General features: G+C 60.3%; 18 protein-coding genes across 18 annotated transcripts; 11 read left to right on the top strand and 7 right to left on the bottom strand.

Moving 5' to 3' along the window:
* Positions 1–1,032: 1,032 nt before the first annotated feature.
* OSTLU_2772 (predicted protein) lies at positions 1,033–2,010 on the top strand (the record flags this gene model as incomplete). The annotated part of the gene is made up of 1 exon (XM_001421457.1): positions 1,033–2,010. A coding segment is annotated over one exon (978 nt), but the record flags the coding sequence as incomplete, so codon positions are not given.
* Positions 2,011–2,412: 402 nt separating this feature from the next.
* OSTLU_27575 (predicted protein) lies at positions 2,413–2,716 on the top strand (the record flags this gene model as incomplete). Its single annotated transcript, XM_001421456.1, has 2 exons — positions 2,413–2,529; positions 2,603–2,716. The coding sequence occupies 2 exons, from the start codon at positions 2,413–2,415 to the stop codon at positions 2,714–2,716; spliced, it is 231 nt and encodes a 76-aa protein (XP_001421493.1).
* Positions 2,717–2,842: 126 nt separating this feature from the next.
* Positions 2,843–3,214, bottom strand: OSTLU_8492 (predicted protein; the record flags this gene model as incomplete). Its single annotated transcript, XM_001421272.2, has 1 exon — positions 2,843–3,214. A coding segment is annotated over one exon (372 nt), but the record flags the coding sequence as incomplete, so codon positions are not given.
* Positions 3,215–3,502: 288 nt separating this feature from the next.
* OSTLU_93721 (predicted protein) lies at positions 3,503–5,026 on the bottom strand (the record flags this gene model as incomplete). The annotated part of the gene is made up of 1 exon (XM_001421271.1): positions 3,503–5,026. One exon carries the CDS (start codon positions 5,024–5,026, stop codon positions 3,503–3,505), a length of 1,524 nt encoding a protein of 507 aa, XP_001421308.1.
* Positions 5,027–5,325: 299 nt separating this feature from the next.
* On the bottom strand, positions 5,326–5,859 carry OSTLU_27572 (predicted protein; the record flags this gene model as incomplete). Its single annotated transcript, XM_001421270.1, has 1 exon — positions 5,326–5,859. The coding sequence occupies one exon, from the start codon at positions 5,857–5,859 to the stop codon at positions 5,326–5,328; it is 534 nt and encodes a 177-aa protein (XP_001421307.1).
* Positions 5,860–6,574: 715 nt separating this feature from the next.
* Positions 6,575–7,219, top strand: OSTLU_43199 (predicted protein; the record flags this gene model as incomplete). The annotated part of the gene is made up of 1 exon (XM_001421455.1): positions 6,575–7,219. The coding sequence occupies one exon, from the start codon at positions 6,575–6,577 to the stop codon at positions 7,217–7,219; it is 645 nt and encodes a 214-aa protein (XP_001421492.1).
* Positions 7,220–7,494: 275 nt separating this feature from the next.
* Positions 7,495–8,613, top strand: OSTLU_89176 (predicted protein; the record flags this gene model as incomplete). Its single annotated transcript, XM_001421454.1, has 1 exon — positions 7,495–8,613. One exon carries the CDS (start codon positions 7,495–7,497, stop codon positions 8,611–8,613), a length of 1,119 nt encoding a protein of 372 aa, XP_001421491.1.
* Positions 8,614–8,720: 107 nt separating this feature from the next.
* On the top strand, positions 8,721–9,878 carry OSTLU_27569 (predicted protein; the record flags this gene model as incomplete). Its single annotated transcript, XM_001421453.1, has 1 exon — positions 8,721–9,878. The coding sequence occupies one exon, from the start codon at positions 8,721–8,723 to the stop codon at positions 9,876–9,878; it is 1,158 nt and encodes a 385-aa protein (XP_001421490.1).
* Positions 9,879–9,939: 61 nt separating this feature from the next.
* OSTLU_18155 (predicted protein) lies at positions 9,940–11,274 on the top strand (the record flags this gene model as incomplete). The annotated part of the gene is made up of 1 exon (XM_001421452.1): positions 9,940–11,274. One exon carries the CDS (start codon positions 9,940–9,942, stop codon positions 11,272–11,274), a length of 1,335 nt encoding a protein of 444 aa, XP_001421489.1.
* Positions 11,275–11,394: 120 nt separating this feature from the next.
* On the top strand, positions 11,395–12,388 carry OSTLU_27567 (predicted protein; the record flags this gene model as incomplete). Its single annotated transcript, XM_001421451.1, has 2 exons — positions 11,395–11,406; positions 11,549–12,388. The coding sequence occupies 2 exons, from the start codon at positions 11,395–11,397 to the stop codon at positions 12,386–12,388; spliced, it is 852 nt and encodes a 283-aa protein (XP_001421488.1).
* A 53-nt stretch (positions 12,389–12,441) lies between these two features.
* OSTLU_27566 (predicted protein) lies at positions 12,442–13,669 on the bottom strand. The gene has a single exon (XM_001421269.1). It carries the CDS (start codon positions 13,617–13,619, stop codon positions 12,474–12,476), a length of 1,146 nt encoding a protein of 381 aa, XP_001421306.1. The 5' UTR covers positions 13,620–13,669; the 3' UTR covers positions 12,442–12,473.
* Positions 13,670–14,150: 481 nt separating this feature from the next.
* Positions 14,151–14,789, top strand: OSTLU_93719 (predicted protein; the record flags this gene model as incomplete). Its single annotated transcript, XM_001421450.1, has 1 exon — positions 14,151–14,789. The coding sequence occupies one exon, from the start codon at positions 14,151–14,153 to the stop codon at positions 14,787–14,789; it is 639 nt and encodes a 212-aa protein (XP_001421487.1).
* Positions 14,790–14,896: 107 nt separating this feature from the next.
* Positions 14,897–17,264, bottom strand: OSTLU_51414 (predicted protein; the record flags this gene model as incomplete). Its single annotated transcript, XM_001421268.1, has 2 exons — positions 17,216–17,264; positions 14,897–17,002 (listed from the first exon to the last, which is right to left on the bottom strand). Exons 1-2 carry the CDS (start codon positions 17,249–17,251, stop codon positions 14,897–14,899), a joined length of 2,142 nt encoding a protein of 713 aa, XP_001421305.1. The 5' UTR covers positions 17,252–17,264.
* A 207-nt stretch (positions 17,265–17,471) lies between these two features.
* On the top strand, positions 17,472–19,012 carry OSTLU_27563 (predicted protein; the record flags this gene model as incomplete). Its single annotated transcript, XM_001421449.1, has 1 exon — positions 17,472–19,012. The coding sequence occupies exon 1, from the start codon at positions 17,474–17,476 to the stop codon at positions 19,010–19,012; it is 1,539 nt and encodes a 512-aa protein (XP_001421486.1). The 5' UTR covers positions 17,472–17,473.
* Positions 19,013–20,207: 1,195 nt separating this feature from the next.
* Positions 20,208–21,077, top strand: OSTLU_6399 (predicted protein; the record flags this gene model as incomplete). Its single annotated transcript, XM_001421448.1, has 1 exon — positions 20,208–21,077. A coding segment is annotated over one exon (870 nt), but the record flags the coding sequence as incomplete, so codon positions are not given.
* Positions 21,078–21,278: 201 nt separating this feature from the next.
* OSTLU_3566 (predicted protein) lies at positions 21,279–22,304 on the bottom strand (the record flags this gene model as incomplete). Its single annotated transcript, XM_001421267.1, has 1 exon — positions 21,279–22,304. A coding segment is annotated over one exon (1,026 nt), but the record flags the coding sequence as incomplete, so codon positions are not given.
* A 957-nt stretch (positions 22,305–23,261) lies between these two features.
* Positions 23,262–24,282, top strand: OSTLU_18149 (DMT family transporter: triose phosphate/phosphate; the record flags this gene model as incomplete). The annotated part of the gene is made up of 3 exons (XM_001421447.1): positions 23,262–23,268; positions 23,335–23,537; positions 23,566–24,282. The coding sequence occupies 3 exons, from the start codon at positions 23,262–23,264 to the stop codon at positions 24,280–24,282; spliced, it is 927 nt and encodes a 308-aa protein (XP_001421484.1).
* Positions 24,283–24,401: 119 nt separating this feature from the next.
* On the bottom strand, positions 24,402–24,947 carry OSTLU_18148 (predicted protein; the record flags this gene model as incomplete). The annotated part of the gene is made up of 1 exon (XM_001421266.1): positions 24,402–24,947. One exon carries the CDS (start codon positions 24,945–24,947, stop codon positions 24,402–24,404), a length of 546 nt encoding a protein of 181 aa, XP_001421303.1.
* Positions 24,948–25,320: the final 373 nt, after the last annotated feature.

The following is a 25,320-nucleotide window of genomic DNA, read 5'->3' as shown; positions in this document are numbered from 1 at the left end:
GGACACGCCGCGGGGTTCGGGAAGGGTGGTGGGTTGTTTGGGGCGTCGAGAGACGACGGGGCGATTCCGTCGGGGCACCACGGGCGGTCGAACTCGATGTCAAACGGAGCGTTCAACGAGAGCGCGTTTGGGTTGCCGAGCGATCTGAATGGTATGGGGAATATGGCGGGTAGTAGTTTGGGACAAGGCACGACGGATGTCGTGAGCGCGTTCTCCAGCTTCGGGTTAGGGACGGATGTGCCGCTGCGGCCATCCACCGCGCCGCTTCCGCCGCACGGCTCGCACGCCGCTCCTCACGGACAGCAAGCGAGCTTTGTGGGTAACTCATCGCGATTTAGCACTGAAGCGAATTCGCAAAGTGCCTCTCCGGCACCGGTCATGGGCGCTTACGGCGCCGTGGGCGCCGGCGGTGGTATGGATAACGCCGCCATGCTCCAGCTCCAGTTGCAGCAGCTGCAGCAAATGCAGCAGCTCCAAGGCACGCCGTCCATGGCGGGCATGGATGCTTTTGGGATGGGTGCTGGTGTCGGTTTAGGCGGCATGTCGGGCGGTATGCCTGTCCAAACGCCGGAGATGGCGCAGCTTCTCGCGTCGAACCTCGGCGGCGGGCTCGGCGGTGCGGGTTACGGCGCGAATGGTCAACCGCAATCCATGGCTGAAGTCTACCAAGCTGCGTACGCTGCCGCTTTCTACGCTCAGCAACAGCAGTTGCAGAACTTGATGCGCATGCAGCAACAAGTTCCTGGACTTATGCATCAGAACTTGACTGCGCAACAGCTTCAGCAATTCTCTGGTCTCGACGGCGGGATGGCCGGGGGCGATAACGGTGGCTACGGCTCGCGCATGAGCGGTCGAGACGATCGCTCTCGCGTTGGTAGAACTATGGGAAGAAATCGTGCGGGTGATCGAGGCGATCGAAATGGGGGTGGCTCACAGTCGCTCTCCGGTTCGGTTGCGCGATCTGATTCTCCTCCGTCCGAGGCTGAAATCGCGGAGATGGACAGTCGTTTCGTCTCCGTCGACAACTGCGTCGGACAGATTTCTGTGCTCGCGCGCGATCAACACGGTTGCCGATTCTTACAACGGAAGTTTGATGAAGAAGGTGCCAAAGCCGTCGACTTGTGCTACGATGAAATCATCGCCGAAGCCGTCGAGTTAATGATGGATCCCTTTGGCAACTATTTGGTGCAAAAGTTGATCGAGTGCTGCAGCGACGAACAACGTTCTGGAGTTCTACGCGCGGTTTCTGTCGTCAAGGATGATTCACTTGATGGGTTGCCTGAGCTCGTCACTATCGCTTTGAACACGCACGGTACTCGCGCGGTTCAAAAGTTGATCGAGATGCTCAACTCTCCCGAAGAGGTTTCTCTGGCGACGAACGCATTACGACCTGGGGTCGTTACTTTGATCAAGGACTTGAATGGTAACCACGTAATTCAGCGGTGCCTTCAAAGATTGTCGTCTGAAGACAACCAATTCATCTATGACGCGGCCAAGGTGCACTGTGTTGAGATTGCGACTCACCGACACGGTTGTTGCGTTCTTCAGCGTTGCATCGACCACGCCATTGATGAACAACGTCGTCCGTTGGTGCTCGAAATCGCCTCTCAAGCGCTCGTGCTTTCTCAAGATCCTTTTGGAAACTACGTCGTTCAATACATTTTGGACCTCGGATTGTCTTGGGCCAACGGAGAAGTTATGACGCAGCTCCTCGGCAACTATGCCGAACTCTCCATGCAGAAGTTCAGCTCCAACGTTGTCGAGAAGTGCCTCAAACTCGCCGACGCGTCTCTCGAGAAGAATCGCAACACGGTCGTGCGTGAAATCATGCAGTCGCCCCTGTTGGACCGTCTTCTCATGGATCCGTACGGTAACTACGTCGTGCAGTCAACGCTCACTGTCACAAAAGGTGTTCTTCACACCGAACTTGTCGAGCGTATCAGACCACACTTGCCATTGATCAAAAATAGTCCGTTCGGTAAACGGATTTTGCGATTACTCCTGGAGAACAAGAAGTAAAACAGTTGATCCATTTTTACTTGTTCCCAAGAGTCAAAATCGTGAAATGGGTGAGAGGGTGATGATTTCTCTGTACAGAGAAATCATGATGTAAATCATGATATGAAAAATGTCTTCTGCGAGCGCGTTCCACGGAGGAGCGCGCTCGCAAAAACGCAGCGTCGTCGAGCGATGGAAAATATCGCTTCGACGAGTCTATGCTTTCTGCGGTGTGAAAACGAACTATACCATAAACTCGCGTGTTTTTAAACGCGCGATAGGGGCTCGCGTCCACCATATACGACTACGAGGTTATGTAATAATAATCGATTCATTGCTTCAACTCACTCCCGTCGCCGCGGCGGCGCCCCCGTCACATCGCGACGTCGACGCCGCCGACTGGGATCGCGTCCGATGGGATGCTGCGCCTCGGCGCCGTACGACGATCTCGCCACGGTCGACGAGCGCCGAGCGATGGCGCTGAAAGCCGCGGAAGCGCGGAATAAGCAAAGCGAGATGCGCGGGATCAAGGTGCGCGACGGTTGGCTCGAGACGGCGTGACGACGCGACTGACGGCGAGGACGACGACGCGCGACGACGACAGAGCGAAGCGATGGCGAGTAAAGTGCGCGCGTCCAAGGCGGCGGCCGCGAGAACGAGCGGGGACGCGCACGGTGATCGCAAGAGCGAACAGATGGCGCGAGACTGGGCGTCGTGACGCGGCGAGAGGAGCGAGACGCGTCGCGCCCGGAACGAGCCGAATGGGAACGCGAACGCGATGCGATCGCACGCCTCGGGAATTAGACTAAGTAAAATAGACAAACCTACTCGTGCGATGCGTGCATCAATCCGCGCGCTTGGCGACGTCCTTGAACAACTCCGCGAGCTCGCCGCTCTGGTGCATCGACATCATGATGTCCGAGCCCCCGACGAATTCTCCCTTGACGTACAATTGCGGGATCGTCGGCCACGCCGAGTACGCCTTGATACCATTTCTCAATTCCTCGCTCGCGAGCACGTTTCTCGACGCGTACTCCACGCCGTGATGATCGAGGATGCGGCACGCCATGTTCGAGAACCCGCACTGCGGCGCGCTCGGCGACCCCTTCATGTAAATCAGCACCGCGTTCGTTTGCACGTCGCTTTCGATCGCGCGTTCGACGTCCTCGTTCGAGGCATCGGCAACCTTGGGTTTGAAATCATCGTGCGTGTCGGACGCGAACGCGCGTCGCGCGCGCGAGGCGGCGCGAACGCGCGCGGGGAGGGATGGGGACGTCGACGCGCGACTCGCGAGGAACGCCGTCGCGTTCGTGCGCGTCGCGCAGGCGTTGGTGGAGGCGCTGGAGGATACACCGCGCGCGAGGGCGCGGAGGGCGGTTCTTCGAGCGCTCGCGTGCATGACCGTGACGCGGAGCGGCGGCGAGGGGCGAAGTGACGTAGCGGAAGAAATGCAACAAATTTTCTATTTCACAAGTCTACGCGCGCGCTCTGGCGCGGTCTTCTACTATTCATAAATTCTATAGCCAATGTACTTCAACCACGACGGCTGCACGCTGGGGTTGAAATTGGGCTTCAGCAGCCACCGCTCGCCGTCCTCGGTGGCGAACATCGTCGGCTCCCACGGCGGGAGTTCGCCGGTTTTCATCGCTTTGTGAAGGCTGCGCTGCCCACGCTCAGCTTTCTTTTTCGCCTTGCTCGCAGTTTTCATGTCCTTGGCAATGAGAGCTTGGAAAAACTCTCCCCAAAGACAGTGACTGTCTGTGAATCCGTTGAGCGGGCGCGTCACCGCTCTCGGTGCTTTGGACGATTTTGGAGGTGCAGGACGCCAAAACGGTCGCACAAACTCCCTCTTCTCTGTGACCTCGTCCACGGCGTCGTTGAATTTACCCTTGAAGTGCATGAATGTGGTGGTCTCAGAGCTAATCGATCCCTCAACCTTATTCGCATGGCTGCGCAAGCCAGTCGTGCCTCGCGGTTTGAAGTGTAACTCCGCGCACAAAGGCGGACCCTCGCTGACGCGCCTGAGTGTGATGTGACCCACCGTTTCGGAATAGCTCCCGCTCAGTCCAAAAAATCGAATAAATAACGAAGGCATATCCATGACGTACTTTTCACCCGTGTGTAAATTTTCGAATCGCATCTCGCCATCGATGAGCACTTGCACCGATGTTCCTCGGAAGACGGGTTTCGCCTTGACGTCAGCCGACAGGTGCAAACCAATTTCTTCATTTCTCAAGTCCCACGTCGTGATGGGAGGGTGATGACACACCTGTTCGGCTAAATACTCAGTGTTGCCACTTTTAATTCGATGTGTTTCGCCTAAAATCGGATTCAAAGGCTTCTTCATGGCTCCAAACGTGTACGCTGACTTGACCCCAGCGCTCGAGCCGTGCTCCGTTCGAATGGCGCTCATGTCTAGGTACAACTTCACCAAACGTGCGATCCGACGCTCGGGATCGGGATGCTTTAAGTCGCTCCAATCATTGTTGCAGCCTTCGATCACGTACACGACGTCCTCCGCGACTTGAATCGTACTAAACGGCACGAAGAACGTCGGCGGCAGTTCGATATCCGTCAAGTCTTGACCAACCTTCAAGTGCTTCGTCATTCCCACCAGCTCTTGCGTACCTTGACCCGAAGTCATGCGTTCATGCATCGCTCGCTTCTCCGCCGTCATCAAACCCAATCGTTCCAACTCTGCCGCCTCTTCCTCAGCCTGTCTCACCGCCTCCTCGTGTTGTTTTCGCAACACGTGTCGCACCTTGCCCTTCATCTCCCGAATCGCCGTCGCCACGTAGCTCTGATGTTCCTCCTGTTCCCAAACCTTGCCAAGCGTGAACGGGAACTCACTGTTCGCTTCAATGGAGATATTCTCATCCGTCAAATCATCCAGGCCATCATCCTCGTCGCCGTAGTGTAACTCTTCGCGCGCGTCGAACCACATGTCATCCTCCCCGGGTTGAAACCGCGCGCGCCAACTCGCGACATCGAGCTTTCGCGCGCCCTTAAAGCAGCACCAACACGACATCGCGCGTTTGCCCGCTCGTCGCGTCGGCAGCCGGCCGCGGAGCCGTCACGCGCGCGCGGCGAGAGTCGAGAGTTCGATCGAGGGCCCGAACGCGTTCGATCAAACGATGACGACGCGCGCGATGCGCTCGATCGCGACGCGCGCGATCGACGACCGCGATGAACGACCGACTGCGGTGCACTAGCGCGCGCGACGCGTGACGACACTCGAGCGACGCGCGGAGTTATTGCGCGGCGAAATGTGAGGAGTGATTGCACGGTGACGGAGGGCTCGGGACCTCTCGCGCGACGACGAGCGCGTCAACGAGCGCGCTGAAGCGCGTCGCGTCGACGCTCAGCCTGGAGACGATTCTCGTACGCGCGAAGTGACTTCAAAAAGTCCGCGGTGCGCGCCTTTTCGCGCTCGAAGCCTTCTTCGCACGCCGCGAGCCGCGCGGCGCGTCGCGAGGCGGCGCGCCGCTCGGGATCCGGCGCCTCGGCGTCGGTTTCTTCGATCGTCTCTGGCGCCCCTGGCGATGGTTCACCGATCGAGTGTCGGCGATGCGGTTCGATCTCGCGCAACACATCCTCGATTTCGAAGTTCGACTTCATCAAAGCCGCCTTAGTGGTCGCAATCTCCGCCAAGACGTCGGCAAACTCGCCTCTGAGGCGCTTCGCGAGCGCGCGCTCCGCGTCCAAATTCTCCTCGAGCGTGACGATATCGCTCCGGCGCGTTTTTAATCGACTCTCTGCGGTCTCAAGTTCGCGTTCGAGCTCGTCCACCGTCTGTTGAAGCTTCACGAACGTCGTCGTCGTCGTCGTCGTCGTCGTCGGCCTCGGCGCGGGGTCGCTCATGTCGGTTGATATCACCAGTCTCGTGTCGTCTCGGTCGGCGCGCCGCGTCGCTCGCGATCGCGCGTCGTCGCTCTCCGACGGCGCGCGCCGATTCTTCTCCGCAAATTCTCCCTCCGCGACGATCGAGCGTTCGCGGGCGCGTCGTCGGCGTCGTCGGCGTCGTCGCGCGTCGGCGTGTCTCGACTGACGGTGAAGCGCGACGTCGATCGACGGACCGAACGATCGTCGGCGTCACCTCGCGACGCGTCGACGCGTCGAGCCGTCGCGTCGACGGCGCAGCGACGACATGCCGGACGCCGCGCCCGCGAACGACGCCGAAACGCGCTCGAACGCGCCCGCGAACGGCGATAAAACGACGGAAACGATCGCCATCGCGCGCGCTTTGGCGCGAGAGAAAGCGTCGCGTCTCGTCGTCGGTGACGTCGTGGATGGATCGCACGCGCGCGTGCGAGCGTCGGACTGCGATGCAAAACGCGCGATTCACGTCGCGGGGTGTAAAGACAGCCGCGTGACGATCGATGCGAGCGTGGAGTGCGCAAAGGTGTTCGTGGAGCGGTGCGAGGGGTGCGAAATCGTCGTGGCGGGACGCGTGCTGAGCGAACACTTGGAGATTTGGGACTGCGTGCGGTGTGAGGTGAGGTACGAGAGCGCGCTCGGGACGACTCAAATCGATCAGTGTCGCGGTGTGCGGTTGAAATACGCGGTACGGGCGTTCATGGGAGCGGTGGTATTCGCCACGAGCGTCGGCGTCGACGTGGCGTTTGGCGATTTCGGAAGCGACGCTCAAAGGCTCGATTCGGAAGATTTAGCGCCCGGTGATCACAGAGAGATTCCACAGTTCATCACGCGAGTGATAGATGGAGATTTGCTCACCGAGCGGTTGATTCGTGGGAAAGATGAGTACCCGACGACGGAACGCGAACTTCGCGATTCGCTCGGCGACGCGCTCGCGGCGGAACATTTGGACACCGCTCCGGCGCGCGCGGAGCTGCGCAAAGACAAAGGCAACGCCGCTTTCAAGGATGGTAATTATTCTCAAGCCGTGTTGCACTACACCGAAGCCCTAGACCTCGACGCATCGCACGTCGTGGCTCTGTGCAACCGCGCGCAGTGCTTTTTAAAGCTCGGCGAGCACGATAAAGCCCTCGCCGACGCCGACGCCGCTCTTTCGGTGAAACCCGACTACGTCAAGGCCCACTTCCGCCGCGGTCTCGCGTTGCACGCCTTAAAACGATTCACCGACGCCGTCCTCGCGTTCGAGCGCACGCTCAGCGTAGATCCCAAAAACATCCAAGCCAAGGACGCGCTCCGCGTCGCCGAATACGCCGTCGACAAGGCGCGTCGCGCGTCTCGCTCCTGAACTCGGCACGCATTCATCGCGATAGTCATTTTAGCCTAGTCATTCCTAGTGCATCTCAGATATCTCTGCGTTTTCGCGGTCTCGCCTCGCGGTCTCGTCCCGCTCGCCTCTCGCGTCCCGCGTCAAAGCCTTCGCGTGTACAGCTTTTGGATAACCTTGGTCCAGTGGTCGATCGGCAGTCTTGGACGCGCGCGTCCGTCGGCGTCTGGGCGTCCGTCGGCGTCAAGGCGTTCGCGTGACCGCGCGCACGTACCTGCGCGAGCGTACGTCGCGTCATGCTGTCTCTCGCGTCCGCCGTCGCGCGCGCGCCGTCGCGGTCGCGCGCGCCGCGAGGTCGAAGCGAAACGACGAAAGCGAACGCGGCGAAACGAACGCCGCGCGGTCTGTGCGTGGCGCGCGCGTTCGACGTCGCGGGGGCGAAGATCTCGGGCGTCGGTAAGGCGATACCGGAGAAATTCCTGACGAACGACGATCTGAGCGAACTCGTGGAGACGAACGACGAGTGGATTGCGACGCGCACGGGCATTCGCAAGCGACACGTGATTACGGGGGATGAAACGCTGACGAGCCTGGGGGCGCACGCGGCGAAACAAGCGCTTGAAAGAGCGAATGTGAAAGCTGAGGATTTGGATTTGATCATTTTGGCCACGTCGAGCCCGGATGATATATTCGGAAGCGCGTGCACGATTCAGGCGGCGATTGGGGCAAAAAATGCGTTGGCGTTTGATTTGACGGCGGCGTGCAGTGGATTCGTTATTGGGTTGGTGAATGGCGCGCAATTTATTCGAGCGGGGGGCTATAAGAATGTACTGGTGATCGGAGGCGATGTGTTGAGCCGATACGTGGATTGGCGCGATCGAGGGACGTGCATTCTCTTCGGCGACGGCGCCGGAGCGGCGGTGTTAACGGCAACGGATGCGGCGAATTGTTCGTTAAAAGGGTTCGACATGCACTCAGACGGAAGCCAAAATCATCATCTGGTAGCACAGTATATTGGTGATAACGGTAAGCCGATGAGCGATGGTGCGTCGAAAACGGCGGCGTTTTGCAACATCTCCATGAGCGGTCAAGACGTCTTCAAATTCGCCGTGCGCACGGTGCCGATGACGGTGAACAAGTCGCTCGCGGCGGCCAGCATGACCGCCGAAGACATCGATAAGTTAGTCTTGCACCAAGCCAACCAGCGTATCATAGACAGCGCGGCGCAAAGGTTTGGTTTGAGCGAAGACAAGGTAGTTAGTAACATCGCCGAGTACGGCAACACCTCTGCAGGCTCCGTTCCGATCGCCTTGTGCGAAGCCGTCGAGAGCGGCGCGATCAAGGAGGACGACATTATCGCCTTCGCGGGGTTCGGCGCCGGTCTCACGTGGGCAAGCGCGATTTGGAAGTTCTAATAAATAGTGTAAATTCTTCTTCTCACCGAAGCGCGTCGTCCCGCTGTCCCGAGCCTGCGCGCGGCGCCGCACACCTTCGCGCGTCGCCTCGCGCGCGCCCTCGCGGCATGGCGCCCGCTAACTTACCCAAATCCATAGCGCACGGTCCATCAGCGTTAGAAGTTCGCGCGTTCGCGCACGCGCGCGTCGTTTTTCCGTCACCGAGTCACCCGAGCCCTGGTGAACATCACGCGTCGAGAGCGTGCGTGTACAACGCGCGCGCGAGCGATGAAGAGACGTACGACGTGATCATAGCTTCGGGATGCGATGTTCTCGCGTGTGAGATCAACTTGAGCGACTCGAACGTCGATAGAGGTAAGGAAAACGCGCTGAGACCGACGGCGGTGAGCGAGACGGCGGCGCGACGGCGACGGCTGGAATCGTCGTCGACAAAACGGGAGATTCAATCGATTTCGTTGAGCGAGGACGCAAGAAAACTGTTGATGGTGGATAATTACGGTGTCGTGGACGTGATGACGCGCGATGTGGGCGGGGGAGGGAAATTCGGCGACGGCTCGCGGCTCGCGGCGGTGGGCGCGAACGACGTCGAGGGCGTCGGCGGATGGTGCGGCGCCGTCACGGGAGGAGGCGAAGACGGTAAGATATACGTCGCAAAGAGTTCACAGCGTGTGGTGGATTTGTACGACGGTGATCGACGCGTGCGACGGATTCGCACGTTATTAGCGCCGTACGATATAGAGCTCACCGCGGTTGGGAACGGAGGCAACGTCTTCGTCGTCGCTGAGGGACATCAGCTCGCGGTGTACGACGATCGAATCGCCGAAAGGGGTGGGTGCGCAAATAGAATATCATTAGGGTATAATAAGCCGCTGTACGCGGTGTCGACGTCTCGAACGCCGGGATTGGAATCCGTCATCGCGTGTGGCGGAGCGGAGCGCGTCGTGCACGTCCTCGACATCCGCAAATGGGGCGCCATGGAACGCTGGAGAAACGCCGCCAAGTTCGACATCACCCAGCTCGAACTCAGCACATCGAGCCCAGGATTTGCGTACGTGGCCGGGTTAGATTACGAGTGCATGTGTGGCAGTTGGCGAACGCAAAAATCCGACGGCGGATTTTCCTTTCGAGCCGACACGCGTTGGATGGGATTGCACTCCTGCAAGACCGCGTGCGGCCGCGGCGACGTCCTCGCGGGCTGGGCCGAAAGTGGTCACGTTTATGCCTTACGCACGCAACCCGCGATCGATTCGTTTCGTCACGCGTAGAGTACCGATAGTGTAACTGTTTCGTCGCGCCGCACTCTCCGTCCCGCTCGCCGGCGTCGAGATGACGCCGGCACCCGCGCTGCCCGCTGCCGACGTGTGCGCTGTCTGTTTGGCCATCCCCGAGCAAAGAGGGAGGTTAGACTCGTGCTGTCATCTCTTCTGCGTCCCGTGCATCGTGCGCTGGGCTTCGATTGAGACGAAATGTCCCCTGTGCAAGGAAAGGTTCACAAAGATGACGCCCGAGGACGCGTCGACGAGCGCGCGCGCGGGGCCGGTGATGGAGTTTCGAGAGACGAATCAAGGCGACGAACGCCCGGACGAGGCGGAGGAAGAATCGGAGGACGAGGCGGAGCGGTACTTTTGCGACGTGTGCCGACGCGGCGACGACGAGGCGTCGCTGTTGCTGTGCGACGCGTGCGACATCGGGGCGCACACGTTTTGCGTCGGACTCGAGTCCGTGCCGCGTGGAAGATGGTTTTGCGAACTATGCCGAGGAATGGAGGGAGAGTTCGCGGGAGCGCGCGATGGTGGGTCGAGTCGACGCCGACGACGAGCCGAGGCGGAGTCGCGCGCTCGGGACATTTTGTTACGGTCGGATGGCGGCGTCGAAGCCGTGCGGACGAGAGAGCGCAGGGCGGATCGCGCGCGTCGCGCGGTGAGAGCGCGTCAACGTGGGGAAATACGTCGACGCGGGGGCGGCGGCGAGCGATCGGTGATGCGCAGTCGCTCGGGCGGCGGCGACGACGCTCGAGTTGAGCAGATTTCGAGAGTTCACGTACTGAGAGAAGCCTGGGAAATGTTACAAAGCGGGGAAGTCGAGTTTCCGGGCTGGACGCGGATACAAAACACACCTTCGTCGCCTCGCTCGTCGGTGCCGTCGGCACCGCGTCGGGTAGGATCGAACACGGATGAAGACGGACCGAAGGACGTCGTGGACGAAGCGTGGGACGTTCTTGAAAAGGCGATGCACGCAGACGACAAGAAAAAGAAGCGGGCGTCAACATCGGACAAAGCATCAAACGCAGTCGCTAGCACCAGTGCACCGAAACTCAAACGTCCATCCATTCGAAGCGAGCCTCCCGGTTGGAGCATGTCGGCTACGGCGTGGAAACCGCGCGAGGAGACGGCGCGAGCGACGCCCGTTCCGCAACGGGCCGCACCGTCGCACTCTCACACCTCTCGGCCACTGCCCGCCGCATCATCACCGGATAAATCACTCAAATTCGCCATCGCCGATCGCGTCAAAGCCGTCTTGCGTCCGCTCTACGCCGCCGGAGACGTCACGAAGGATGAATATCGGCGTATTTGCAAATGCGCCACGAGCGAAGCTCTCGCTTCGAACGCCACCGACGATGCGTCCATAGCACACATAGTCCATCGCTTACGCAAGCGGTGATTTAGTCCTACAGTAGTACTAGCGCGCACGAAGCTTCGGCTCGAATGATCCGTTCCGCGCTCCACGCGTTCGACTCGAGAGGCACCTTCACAACGCGACTCGCGTTCTCGACGCGTATCCATGGCTGACCAGGTGCGTGACCGCGTTCCGACCTATAACGCACATGACACCATGATCTCGAACGCGTCATCGCGCGTTTACGTCCCGCAACGCGCGGAATCGTCGTGTCAAAGTTCGCGACTGACCACGTCGAGAGATTCGCTTCGTCAAACAGTTGAAGCTCATCGCGCCGATTCTGAAGCGTGCGCAGGAGTTGGACGCGGCGAAACCGAAAATTGCGTATTACTGCCGCATGCATGCCGTGCGCGAGGGGCTGAAACTCGATTATCGCTCGGCGGAGGTTAACGAGGCGCTGTCGGACGCCATGGAACGGCTCGAGCGCGCCAAGGCGAAGATGAAAGACGAACTGAACGAGGAACACGATGAGCTGGAGTGCGAGTCGTTCGCTTTGCAAATATTCGTAAAGGCCGATCGGGCCGATCGGGGTGGCTCGCGAGGGATGAACACGGCAAAAATGTTTTACGCGTCATCAATCTTCTTCAACGTTTTGCGACAGTTTGACGCCGACGGGAAATTGGACGCAGATATAGAGAACAAGCAGCGGTACGCGGAGTGGCGTGCGGCGGAGATAACGAAAGCGTGTAGAGAGGGTCGAAATGCGACCGCACCGCCAGTAGATGATGAGGGCGAAGAGCGAAGCGAGATAGGCGTCGAGGCGGAGGCGTCGTCGGCGGAGCCAGAGGTGGAATTGCCGCCGGCGCCGAGGCATCAACCGCCGCCGCCGCCACCTCCACCGCCACACGTGGCCAGTGGACCACCAGCTGGTGTAAACACGGGCGCCCCATCGAAGGCTACGAGCAAAACGCCGGTGGTTCGAGGCGGTCGAGCGCCGCCTGGGGTCACACCGCCGAAGATCGACGTTGGAAGCATCGCCGACGCGCAGCGACACGCAAAGAATGCGGTAAGCGCGTTGGGTTTCGACGACGTGAACACCGCGGTGGAGGCGTTAGAGCGAGCGTTGAACATTCTAGGACCGCTGGCGGCGAAAAAGTAGGGTAGCCTTAGATGATACGATGGAAAATAGAAAGAAAGCGCACGTTGCATTAAAATAAATGAAATTCTTCGCGAGTAAACAGCGTTTACTTGAAAACGGCCTGGTCGCCGAGCTCTTGGCCCGCGAGACCTTCCTTGCTCACCTTATCGAAGAATTCCTTAAGTGTGTCCGAGCCATAGCTCGGCGTCGCGGCGGCGTCGTACTTACCATCATCGTTCATCACTAACATCGATTCGGCGGCGTAGTATCGACCAATCTTGCCGAACTCGGCCGCATCCTTCATGTTGCTAAAGAAGCCAGCGAAGACATCGAGAACCTTGATAGCGACGTCCATCACTTCAATCGGCACTTTGATGAACTTTGGTTCCATTTCGAGGAGTTCAAAAAGCATAGTGCCTTGCTGAAGCGCCGACATCGCCTCGCCCGGGCCGCCGATGGGGAGCACCTTGTTCAACATCTCCGGCTCGCGAATAGAATCCGCCATAAACTTGGCCAAATCGCTCTCGGAGATCGGCTTACACGAAGCCAATTGTCCATCGCCGAACATGACGTATGGGCCGCCCTTTTGCACCACTTCGACTTGCCCCGCGAGAGACTTGAAAAACGCCGTCGGGCGCACAATGGTGTACGAAATATCCCCCGCCGCTTGCAACTCAGCCTCAAACTTAAGCTTCGCCTTTTGGAACGTCAGCGTCGGCTTTTGCACGCAAATCGCGCTCAACAAAACGAAGTGCTTGCTCCCGCGCTCGCGCGCCACGTCCAACACGTTCTTCGTCGCGCGATAATCGATATCCCACGAGTCCTTCACGCCGCCCGTGCGGCTCGCCAGGCACGACACCACCACGTCGTACGCGCCCTCATCGAACGCCTTCGTCTCGATCGACTCCTTGCTTCCAACGTCGCCGAACTTCACCTTCGCGTCCGGGAACAACGCCTTCGCGTCCGTCGCGTTCGTCTTTCCGCCGATGCCGCTCTTTTCCCGCGTAAACGCCGTGACGTCGTACCCGCGCGCGCACAACTCCCGCGTCACGTACTTCCCGATGTACCCCGTCGCCCCCACGACGAGCACCTTGACGTCCTTATTCTCCTCGCTCGCCAGCTCCGCCGCGCTCGCCGCGCGAGTCGCGCGCCCCCCCCGTCGCGCGCTTCTCGTCTTCGTCACCGATCGCGCGCCGATCGCGCGCTCGCACCGCGCGCGCGCGCCGCCCAGCGCGCCCGCCGTCGCGCGCATCGCTCCCGCTCGCGTCGTTTCCCGCTCGGTCGCCTCGCTCGCGCGTCGCGCGTCGCCGTCTCTCGAGCGCGCGTCGTTCTTCGCGCGGCGTCGGATGATTTTATCCAAAACGCGCGCGCTCGAACCTCGGACGCGAGGTTCGTTCGCGCGGCGTCGATCGACGGTTCGAGGTTCGCCGGCGTCGCGCGCGATCGATGGAATCGTCGTCGAAAACGACGGCGCGACGGCGCGACGCGCGCGCCGACCGACGGCGGACGACGGCGCGCGACGCGCCGACGCGCGATGGAGCTTCGAAGCGGCGCGTCGAGCGCGGCGACGGTGCGCGCGCGCGAGGCGACGCGAACGAAGACGCGAATGAAGACGCGCCGGCGACGGCGGCGGCGGCGGCGACGACGACGACGACCCGACGGTGACTGACGACGCGAGCGATCGCGCGCGAGGCAGGATGAGATGCGACTGCGCTCGGGACGCGCGGTGGGAGGCGCGGCGGAGGCGCGAGCGACGCCGAGGAGCGCGGCGGAGGCGAGGGCGATGCTCATGGGACGGCCGGGCGGGACGAAGATGGCGAGCGAGCACGCGCCGACGTTTCGCAGGGGGGTGAAAGCGGTGTTCGATCGGTGGACGGCGATGCAGCTGGCGGTGGTGAACGCGTGGGGGGGGACGGAGAGCGAACGGAAGGCGCGGGAGGCGGAAGAGGAGATCGCGGAGTGGTTCGCGTCGCGCAAGAGCAAGGACGCGCTCGAGTTGGAGGATTTGTTGATTGAGATATTAGGGGATGATTTTAACGTCACGTGCGAGGATGGGTCGCCGGGTGAGGTGGCGAAGGCGCTGTGGATGATGTACGAGCAGTGTGCGGAGGGAAGGTACGATATGGTTGCGCAGATTGAATCGAAGCCGCTCCCGCGCGAGTCGATCGAGCGAAGCAGACAAATCGAAGAAGACAAGCGATGGTCGATGAACGGTGGTGGGGACATGGACACCGGAGCGAGCTCGAGTGATGATGAAGGAGATGATGAAATGGACGCCGTCGACGCCGATGGGCTCGCCGAGCAGTTGGGTGGGGCTTTTAACGTTCACCCGAGCGGCGACGACGCGCTGGACACGTCGGCGCGACGTTTGAAAAACGAGCCAGACGACGATGGCTGGTGCACCGTGCCGTCGCGGCGATGAAATCTAAGGTGTTGTAGTGATGAATTCATTCCTGTCTTGAGAACGACGCGTGCGCGGCGTTTTGATGATAAATTCGGTGTCGATATTGACAAAGCAACTCGTAGTCTCTACGAAAGCGGTTCTTCGACGATGGATAAAATCTCTTCCTCGATGACGGTGGTCTCGACAAAGTCCAACTTTGCCTTGGCTTGATCGCCAAGCAACTCGTCGAGCGCTTGCTTGTAGATCGGGGTGTCCCGAACAGCCTTCTTGGACTCGACCCACTTCTTCCACTTCTCCGCCGTCGCTCTCTTCTCGCTCGCGACGTTGGAATCCGCCTCGTTTCTGATCTTCTCGTCGATCTCTTCGAACCTCTTGCTGTACTTCTTGATGTTCTTCTCGATATCGGCCTCTTGTTCTGCCGTGAGCAAGGACTTTGCGCGAGGACGCCACAAAAACTGGAAGAAACGATCCTTGCCGTACTTGTACAGCAGCTTGCCGTTGAACGTCCACATGTGGTATCCATTCTCCATTTGGTGCACGCTCGTCACCGCCGTGGTGACAAAACGACCGGTGGGATCCCACTCGACATCAGTTGCCATAAAGTGCTCGACGCTCGCCATGGTTTCCATGGTTTCTACGTCGAAGAACTCAAACTGACCGTTCATCGTCTTCAGACCCGCCAAGATGACGACGCGCCCATTCGGACTCCAGAACAAATGGTTGGCCGTCTTATTCTTGACGGTACCAATCAACGTGCAGTTGTTGTTACCTTGCTTATCCTTCATGCTGTAGAAAGAGACATCCGGACGCGCACCGTCGCCGTGAATGACGGCAAAGCGATGGCCCTTCGGCTCCCACGCAAACGCGACAATCTTCTCAGCCTTGTTGGCGAGTTCAACAACTTCCATTGGGCAGTTTGGTTCGCGCAAGCGGAACAACTCGAAACCACTATACGTCGTCTTCCCTGACTTGGTCGTCCGTAAAACCTTAGCCCCAAAGTAATCACCGCTCGCTTGCCAGTACATGTTGACGCCGACGATGCTACCGGTGCATAACAAGTTTTTCGAACGAACTTCTTTCTTACTCGGCAGAGAAATCAAAGAAAGGCGCGCCGGTTGGTTACCGAGACCTTGTTCGGGTTGGAACGTGGCCAAGATAGGATCCGTCGGGGACCAGCAGAAATCAACCACGCCGTCGACTTTGATGGACTTCTTATCCACCAGCGTCATTTCCGGGGCGGCGTACACGGAAATCATGCCTGTGCCCATCTTGGCAAAGAAGCATCCGCTCTCATCGCTACTCTGCCCCGACCACTTGAACACCGGCCACCTCAAACCTTGTTGGCCTTGGGCTATGAAATCACTAATAGGTCCCATGAAAGTACGCAACTTGGCGCCCGAGCGCGTGTCGAAAAAGTTGACGAGGACGGATGTCACTCCGTCCGCCGTGGTCGGATCGTGCGTGGACCCAGTGGCGAGGAATCGCTCGCATGGAGAGAATTCAATGAATTGAACGCCATTGTGACCGTACTTAGCGATACGTCCGAACGAATCACCACCCCACAGTGCAACGCCTTGTCTGTGCACCGTCGCCAAGAAACTCCCCTTGGGCGACCACTGCACATACGACTCCGTCCAGTGCGTACGCGTGTACACATCCTCGCCCTTCTTCGTCTGGGGATCGTTCCAAAAGATTTGCGTCTCATCGCCGAATCGGCACACGAATTGATCGCGCCCACGCTGATCCATCATCCACGCTTGAGTGTTCTCGCGCGGCGCGAACGGCTTCGGCGGCGGCGCGACGTACTCATCCGGCACCTTTTGGTACTTTTCAAAGTCATCAAACTTGCAAACCTTGAAGATGTGCGTCTTATCCAATTTATACCCATCCGTTTGTTCCACCGCGCTCTGCGCCTGTTGCTCGTTCGCAAACTCCACAAACGCGTATCCGAGAGACGTCTTCGTCGCCTCGTCTTGCGGCATCAACATCCCTCCCTCTCGGATTTCACCAATTTGGGTAAAAATCTTCGTCAGCACGTTCAACAGCTTGCCAAACTTCGCCTCGGGAATCTGCGGCAAATTATCCACGACGATCACGCTCGCGAACCCGGTATCTTCCTTCGCTTCCTCCAACTCCACCTTCACCGGTTGATCCAACCCGGCGCGTTTGATTTCATCCGCGGGCAGCTCCACGCTCTCGACGTCCACCTTGTCCCAATCCACGAATCCATCCTGCGCCGCGAATCGTCCGTCTCGTCAGTCTCCGCTCGCGTCGCTCGCATCGCGTCGCCCGCGCGCGCCGCCCTCCCCCTCGCCGTCGCGCGCGAGCCGCCGAACCCGCTCTCGATCGGTTTCCTCGTCGTCGCGCGTCGTCGCGCGTCGCCGTCGCGCGTCGCCGCGTCGCCGTCGCGTCGCGTCGTCGCGTTCGCGTCGCGTCGTCCGCACCTCGCCGCGCGGAAAGCTCGCGGGCACGTCGTCCATGGCGCGCGCGTCGCGCACTCCCGATGCTCTTGGGGTTTCGCATCCATCGACGATCGATCGATCGATCGATCGATCGGCGCCGATCGCGCGCGCGCGTCGAAGCTCGCGACGTCGATCGAGTTTCCCCGCGAACGACGATCGATCGATCGATCGATCGTCGATCGCGGCGCCGGTCGTCGGTCGTCGGTCGGCATCGTCGCGCGCGCGTCGTCGGCGTCGACGATGCCGACCGAGACGGCGCGAACGCACGCGCGCGGGCTCGTGGATTATCTCAACGACGCGTGGACGGCGTACCACGCGACGCGCGCGACGTGCGAGGCGCTCGCGCGGCGAGGATTCGTCGAGCTCGACGAGCGCGCGACGTGGTCGTTGGCGCGCGGGGGGAGGTACTTTTACACGCGGAACGCGTCGGCGGTGGTGGCGTTCGCGGTGGGGGGTGGATACGAACCGGGAGATGGGTTCGTGATCGTCGGCGCGCACACGGACTCGCCGTGTCCGAAGCTGAAGCCGAACACGCGCGTGGAGGGGGGCGACGAGGTGCGCGTGCGCGTGCAGCCGTACGGCGGCGGGCTGTGGCACACGTGGTTCGATCGCGATTTAGGGATCGCGGGACGGGTGGTGGTGAAATCGTCGCACACGGGGGAGATTTTGCATCGATTGGTGCGGATAGATCGGGCGGTGTGTCGGATTCCGACGCTGGCGATTCACTTGGATCGAAACGTCAACAGCGAGGGGATGAAGGTGAACTTTCAGCAGCACATGGCGCCGATTTTGGCGACGCGCGCGAAGGCCGAAGCGAAAGACGACGACGAGGGTGGGGAGAAAACGACGGCGAGCGACGGTAAGGGGTCGAGCGAACGGCATCACCCGCTGCTGCTGACGTTGCTCGCCAAGGAACTCGGGTGCGCGCCGGGCGACATCGTCGATTTCGATCTACAGCTGTGCGACACGCAACCGAGCGCGATCGGTGGGGCGCAGAATGAGTTCATTTACAGCGGCCGTTTGGATAACCTGGCGAGTTGTTACACATCGTTGCACGCGCTGATGAACGCCTCGACGGATGAGGCGTTGGCGGACGCGCGAGGCGTGCGCATGATTATGCACTTTGACCACGAAGAAGTCGGAAGCGAGTCTTCGAGCGGCGCCGCGGGCGCGATGACCACGGACGCGATCAAACGCATCGCAGCTGCGCTGAGCCAAGGAAGCGTGGAAGGCTTGGACGAGCGCACGCGCCGCGCGTCGTTTTGCGTCAGCTCCGACATGGCGCACGCCTTGCACCCAAACTACGCCGATCGACACGAACCGGCGCACGCGCCGAAAATGCACGGCGGCTTAGTCATCAAGCACAACGCCAACCAGCGTTACGCCACCGATGCCGTGACGGCATTCATGTTCCGCGAGATTGGCGAGCGCGCGGGCGTTCCCGTGCAAGAGTTCGTCGTGCGAAGCGACACCGGTTGCGGTTCCACCATTGGGCCGATTTTCTCCACCCGAACCGGCATTCGCACCGTGGACGTCGGCGCCGCGCAGCTTTCCATGCACTCCATCCGCGAAGTCTGCGGCGCTGACGACATAGACCACGCCGTGAAGCACCTCACCGCGGTTTACCTCCACTTTATCGATCTCGATCGCACCCTCATAGTCGACGGAGCCATCGGCACGCTGTGTCGCCCGTGCGACGTCTTCGAATCGGCGACGTCCAAGCTCTCCCTCGACGTCCGAGACGACGCCGCCGACGACGCTCGCACGTACGCCGAGTGATCGCGCTCGCGCGATCGCGCTCGTCGAGCGTCTTCACTTCGTAATATCCATCGCGATTCTCTCCGCCGCGCGTCGATTTCAAACAACCAAACCGAGCACCGCGCCCGCGCTGATCGTCACTTTGAGCCGCGTCGCGTCGCGCCGACGCGCCATGGGCGACGGCGCCGCGATCTTAGCGCGTTTAGGCGCCATGCGCAAGGACATCGCGGACGCGCGACGCGACGGAAACCACACCAAGGCGCTCGAATTGTTAATCTCCCAGCGCGAGCTGTTGCAACCATCGATGCGGGCGTCGAGCGCGGATGCGAAGATGATCGCGCCCGTTCTGGCGAAAATCACGGCGCAGATGGAAGACGTGCGACGGGAGATGCACGCGCGGCAGGGTGAGGTCGAAACGAAGGACGGGGCGGAGATAAAATCGAGCGATGAGGGGTCGGATTCGGCGCGAGAGGAACGGGTGACGAGGGGAACGGCGACGACGACGACGGGAGGGAAGGATGAGACAGTCGTCAAGCGGCCGAATTACGAGGCGGTCGATGCGATGCTGGCGAAAAAGACGACGAGCGCTTGGGGGGTGCCGCCACCGCCGATCGTGACGTTGGAGGACGACGACGAGATGGAAATTTTGGGCGACGCGGATTTAAATCGATACTTGGAACCGCGGCGAGCGGCGCCGGCGCCGGCGGCGCGCGATGGGGGGATCGGGATCGGCGGCGGCGCGCCGAAGCGACAGAAACAGTTCGAACGACCGGGACTTAAGGACAGAAAGACGAGTCCGAGAAAGAGTCCGAAAAATAAGAGAAATAGAAAGGGTGGCGAGCCGGCGTCGAGGTGGTCGGGAAAAGGAGAGGGCGACGCGGCGAATAAGCCACCGACACGATTCATGAGCGCTGGAGAGAGATTGGATTTAGAGCACGCGGCGAAAGGCTTACCTCCGGCGACAGCACAGTATCGCACGGCGAGGGAAGCGAATGGAACGACTCGAACGTACGGGCGGGGCGGCTTTGTGCCTCCGTACGGCGGCGGGAACGGGAATGGGCAGCGAGTGAAGCCGAATCAGAATGAGAGCAACGAAGACGACGCGCAGCCTTTCAGTGAAGCCGTGATGCAAAAGCTATCCCCTAACGGCGAAGCGATCGCGGAGGATATCCTTAAGATTGATAGAGAAATCATCGAACGAGTGGTGAGCGAGATTTTGGACAAGCACGAGAGCGTGGATTGGGACAGCATCGCGGGCTTGGAGCACCCGAAAGCGGCGGTACAAGAGCTCGCGGTGTGGCCGATGATGAATCCAGAATTGTTCGTAGGCGCACGTGCTGTGCCAAAAGGCTTGCTCCTCTTTGGTCCGCCCGGTACTGGTAAGACTTTGATCGGTCGCGCCGTTGCGAGTCAGTGCGGCGCGACGTTCTTCTCGATCTCTGCCTCGAGTTTGACGAGTAAGTGGATTGGTGAAGGCGAAAAAATGGTTCGTGCGCTCTTCGCCGTCGCTCGTCACCTATCTCCCGCCGTGATTTTCGTGGACGAGATCGATTCATTGCTCTCCGCTCGTAAATCGGACGGCGAGCACGAGAGCTCGCGTCGCATGAAGACGGAATTTTTAGTACAAATGGACGGTTTAGGCGGCGGTGAGAACGACAGATTGTTGCTCATCGGAGCGACGAATAGGCCGCAAGAGCTCGATGATGGCGCTCGACGGCGCATGCCTAAGCAGCTGTACATCCCTCTTCCGTGCGCCGCCGCGAGGCGGGACATGGTTCTTCGTACGCTCAGCTCTGGCAAAGGCGTCGCGCACAACCTCACCGATGCCGACTTGGATTTAATTTGCGAGAAAACTGACGGCTACTCGGGATCTGACATGAAACATCTCATCCAAGAAGCCGCGAGAGCGCCCGTTCGTGAGACGTTTCAAAAGACAAAGGACGTTCAAGGTCCGCTCTCGCCAAGTACTCTCAGACCCATCGTATTGGCCGACATTCGCCGCGCCGCTAAGCAAGTGCGCCCTTCTGTGACGAGAGCAGACGTTGAATTCCATGAAGAATGGAACAAAAATCACGGCGCACTCACGACCACCGCGGCTGAAGACGATGACGACGAGTCCTGGGAGTAAATGATGCTACCTATGCTCTATTGTGTAATTTACAAATATTCTTCATTCTATGCGCGGCACCGCGTTGATGGCGGCCAAGATGCGAACGACGAGATTCAAGGACGCGAGGTCGTTTTCCGCATCGACGTATTCCGCAGGAATCGCGTCCGGTGACTTTGCGAAATCAAAGGCTCGCAAAAAGTCAGCACTGCTGGCGGACTCCGGAACGGGGAAGTGCGAGGCGATCACGCGCTCTGCGTTCCAGCGACTGACTTTTTCGGCCCACGCCGCGACTTCCTCGCGGTAAAATTGAAACACGACGTTGAATACGATCGGGGACACGACGAATTTCCCCGCCATGCCGCGAAAGCTCCGTTCGGGGTTTAAGATATTCTTCGCGTCCGGGGCGATGAACAACGAAAACAGCGCCATGCGCATCCATCCGTTCGACACGCGCGCTTCGCGCTGACTCGCCGGAATTTGAGGCGACGCGATGTTTCGTCCGCCGCGATAATTCCCCAGTTTCAGCAAACGAATGGTGAAGCAGTCGTCGCTCCCCAGACTCTCCAAGTCATCCTCTGGGATGATTCCTGGCGCGTTCTCTCCCACGTACACCGCCGCGTCGGTGACTAAAAGCGACGACGTATCTTTATGATAAAACGCGCACTCGCAGTACGTGTAATTGTGCCAAAACAACGGCGGTAGATACAAAAGCTCGCTTTCGATCTCATCGCTCCACGGCGGCGGATTACGCGAGTCACCGAGCGTACCTTTCGGAAACAATCCCAAAAACGCGTTCGGCAGCGGCAGAGGAAACGAAAACTGCCCCGGCGCGATCCACAGCTCGCACTTTGGAAACGCGCGCGTGAACGCCGGCGCGAATATTTTATGTTCGTACTGCGTCGTCGACAAGCAGCAATACTTCACCTCTCCCCCGATCTTCGCCAACAACTCCACGCACTCCTCCGTCGGCGCGATCGGGTCGTGCACCCACAGCGCGCCGTCGCGCATTCTCACCACCGTCATCCGCACGTTCGTCGTCACCCCCAGCCCGAATCCGATCCCTTGCTCTTGCTCCAGCGCCCACACCCGTCCCGGAACGATCGTCTCCATCGTCGTCTTCCTTCGCAGCACCGGCGTGAGCGGGAACGGGAATCCCGTCACGTTGACGTACCGACGCTTGCGCGCCGTCGCCGTCGCGTCGTCGTCGTCGTCGTCGTCGTCGTCGTCATCATCCTTCGTCGCCGCCGTCGCGCGAACCCGTCCCCGGTGTCGTCGCGCCCTCAGACGCCGCGCGACGACGAACGACGTCGTCGACGGCGTCCGCGCGGTCGTCGTCGTCGTCGTCGAGCAAACGCGCGTCGCCATCCGTCGCGCGTCGCCAACCGTCGCGCGTCGCCATCCATCCATCCATCCGGTCGCGACCGGTACGAAAAACGAGACTGCGCGTAAACACGGAACGAAAAAAAAGCGCCGCTATGGGCAAACAGTTCGCGCGCGCTTTTTTTTCGACGCGCAACGACCCTCGCGCGTCGCATTGCGCGGCAGACGACGCCGCGCGCGACCGCTCGACGACACGCGCGCGATGATGACCGTGGCGACCGTGGCGACCGTCGCGACGACGCGCCCCGCGATCGCGGCGCGCCCGGCGACGCGCCGCGCGCCGCGCGCGACGCCGCGCGCGCTCGCGACGCCGCGCGCGACGCGCGCGCGCGAGGTTTCGCGCGTCGCGCTCGCGACGTCGGCGACGCTCGCGCGACGCGCGACGCGCGCGACGCGCGATGGGAAAAAACGTGGGGATATTATCACGACCGCCGCGAGCGCGAGGTGCGTCGAACGAGCGCGCGCGCGAGGCGCGAGGCGCGCGGAGGCGATGGCGCGACGGCAACCGCTTTCGTCGCGTCGGATGGTTTGAGTTGACGCGCGCGCGCGGCGAGGGCGGGACGGGACGGTGGATTCGAGCGCGAACGGGGGGGGCGACGGAGGCGTCGCGCGCGAAACGGCGCGCGCGGCGCGCGCGGACGCGCGCCCGCGCGCGCGTGGGACGCGGGGGGGGGGTCGAGAATCGGGTGTCCAGGATCGCCCTCGACCGCGGGGCCTGCGTTAGGTTTTTCCAGGGGGCGGTCGCGCGCGCGCGCCGGAACGATCGGGTGTTTCGACGCGATGGAAGGTGGCGACGGGAGGTGGACGCGAGACGAAGACTAAGACTGACGGATCGAATCGCGCGTCGTTCGAGCGAACAGTGGACCGCTGGCGGAGATCAAGGAAAAGTACCCGCAGCTCGAAACCGTGTTTTACTTCGCGGCGTGGTACTTTTTAAACGTGCAGTTTAACATCATCAACAAGACGATCTACAACTACTTCCCGTACCCGTGGTTCGTGTCTTGCGTGCACTTGATCGTCGGGTTGTTCATCATGGCGTTCTTCTTGGGGTACCAAGTTGGTCGAGTACGAACAACCCGACAAGGAGTTTTTGAAGGCGCTGTCGTTGCCGGCGTTTTTGCACGCGTTCGGGCACTGCTTGACAAATGTCTCGTTCGCGGCGGTGGCGGTGTCGTTCACGCACACCGTTAAGACGCTCGAACCGGTGTTCACGTCCATTGGCTCGTACTTGGTCGCAGGTACCGTGTACCCGCTTCCGGTGTACTTGTCCTTGCTTCCCGTCATCGCCGGCGTCGCCATCGCGAGCGCCACCGAGCTTTCCTTCACGTGGTTGGGCTTCTTGACGGCCATGAGCTCCAACATCGCGTTCTCTGCGCGCGCCATCTTCAGCAAGAAGCTCATGAGCAAGATGTCTCCGCTTAACCTGTACAACTGGGTCACCATCGTCGCCTTGCTCTTCTGCTTGCCGTTCGCCGTCTACTTTGAAGGCCCGACGCTCTCGGCGGGCATCAGCAAAGCCATCGCCGTCAAGGGTAAAACGGAATTCCTCATGGCGCTCGCCTCTGTTGGTTTCTACTACCACATGTACAACCAAGTCGCCTACCAAGCGCTCGGCAAGGTTGCTCCGGTGACTCACGCCGTCGGTAACGTTGGTAAGCGCATCTTCGTCATCGGTTTCAGCATTCTCGCATTCGGAAACAAGATTTCCACGCAAACGCTGGTCGGTTCCGCCATCGCCATCGTCGGTGCGGGCTTGTACGGGGTCATGAAGGGCAAGTATGCGGATGAATCGAAGAAGTAAACGCTTCCATTCATTCATTCGCTGGTCGGGTAGATCGCGAACAAGTGTACGGTGTCAATAAAACAAACCAAGAATTATTTTCTAAAATCGGCGCTCCGATGATATTAATAAAAGTGAGTTTACGCCTCGCCCGCGTTGTCGCCTCCTAAATTCCCAGTAAACTGATAAGAGTCGCTAGGGTACTCTCTATTGCCTTCTTGAATTAAATCGTACAGCACCTTTAAGCACCACTGTCTGTTGTGCTCGCGATTGGCGTTTCTTCGGCACACAATCCGCAATACGTCTTGCTTCGCGTTGTACCTCTTGTCCACCAACAGCTTGATGTACTCGATAGCCTCATCGCTTAAACCAGTGACGCGCTGTAACTCGCTCAGGTTCACTTCCATCGAAACCTTCCAGTTGAGCGGGTGCTCCTGCTCGTCTCCCGGCTCCATGATGAATTCGCTCGTCCACGTCAACACCGCTTCCGGATCGACTTCTTCACCGAGCGTCTTCGGGAACACATCGGCGTACTTCGCCGCCAACTCTTCGCCCTCTCTCACACCACGCATCATCTTATCGATGAGTTCCTCCGCTCGCGCGCAGCTCTCTTCCAGACTCGCCTCCACCCACTCTCGAGCGTTGTACACGTCCCGAACGTCGTGACGCGTGGGATACGAATCCATCTCCGTCAAGAATCCATCGTACGACCCTTTATCCCTCCTGGTCGGTCTTCGCTGGTTTTTTATCCCGAACACCCACCCACCATCCTCAGCGCTCTCCGTGGTCATCGTTTTCTCCTCCGTCACGCTTTCGCTCGCGGCGGCTTCACTCGCGTCGCCTTCGGCGCCTTCGCCCTCGTCTCCCGACCCCGACGTCGACGCGAACGTCCGCCCACGCGCCGCGTACTCGCGCACAAACATCCCAGTCGCGCTCGCGCGCGCGCCGCTCGCGCGTTCGCGTCGTGCGCGCGCTGGATTCGCGGTCGAACTCGCGGTCGAGCCGCCGGCGATCGTCGCGACGTCGCGCGCCGCCGCGTCGGCGTGCGCGCACGAGGAC

The sequence above is a fragment of the Ostreococcus lucimarinus genome, chromosome 14 (assembly GCF_000092065.1).
Source record: "Ostreococcus lucimarinus CCE9901 chromosome 14, complete sequence".
In the NCBI taxonomy this organism is placed as follows: Eukaryota; Viridiplantae; Chlorophyta; class Mamiellophyceae; order Mamiellales; family Bathycoccaceae; genus Ostreococcus; species Ostreococcus sp. 'lucimarinus'.
This window is presented reverse-complemented; position numbering and strand designations above follow the sequence as displayed.

Bases quoted from the DNA above. Each gene is read 5' to 3' on its own strand.
- OSTLU_27566 (XM_001421269.1), bottom strand. From the start codon at position 13,619: ATGCGCGCGACGGCGGGCGCGCTGGGCGGCGCGCGCGCGCGGTGCGAG.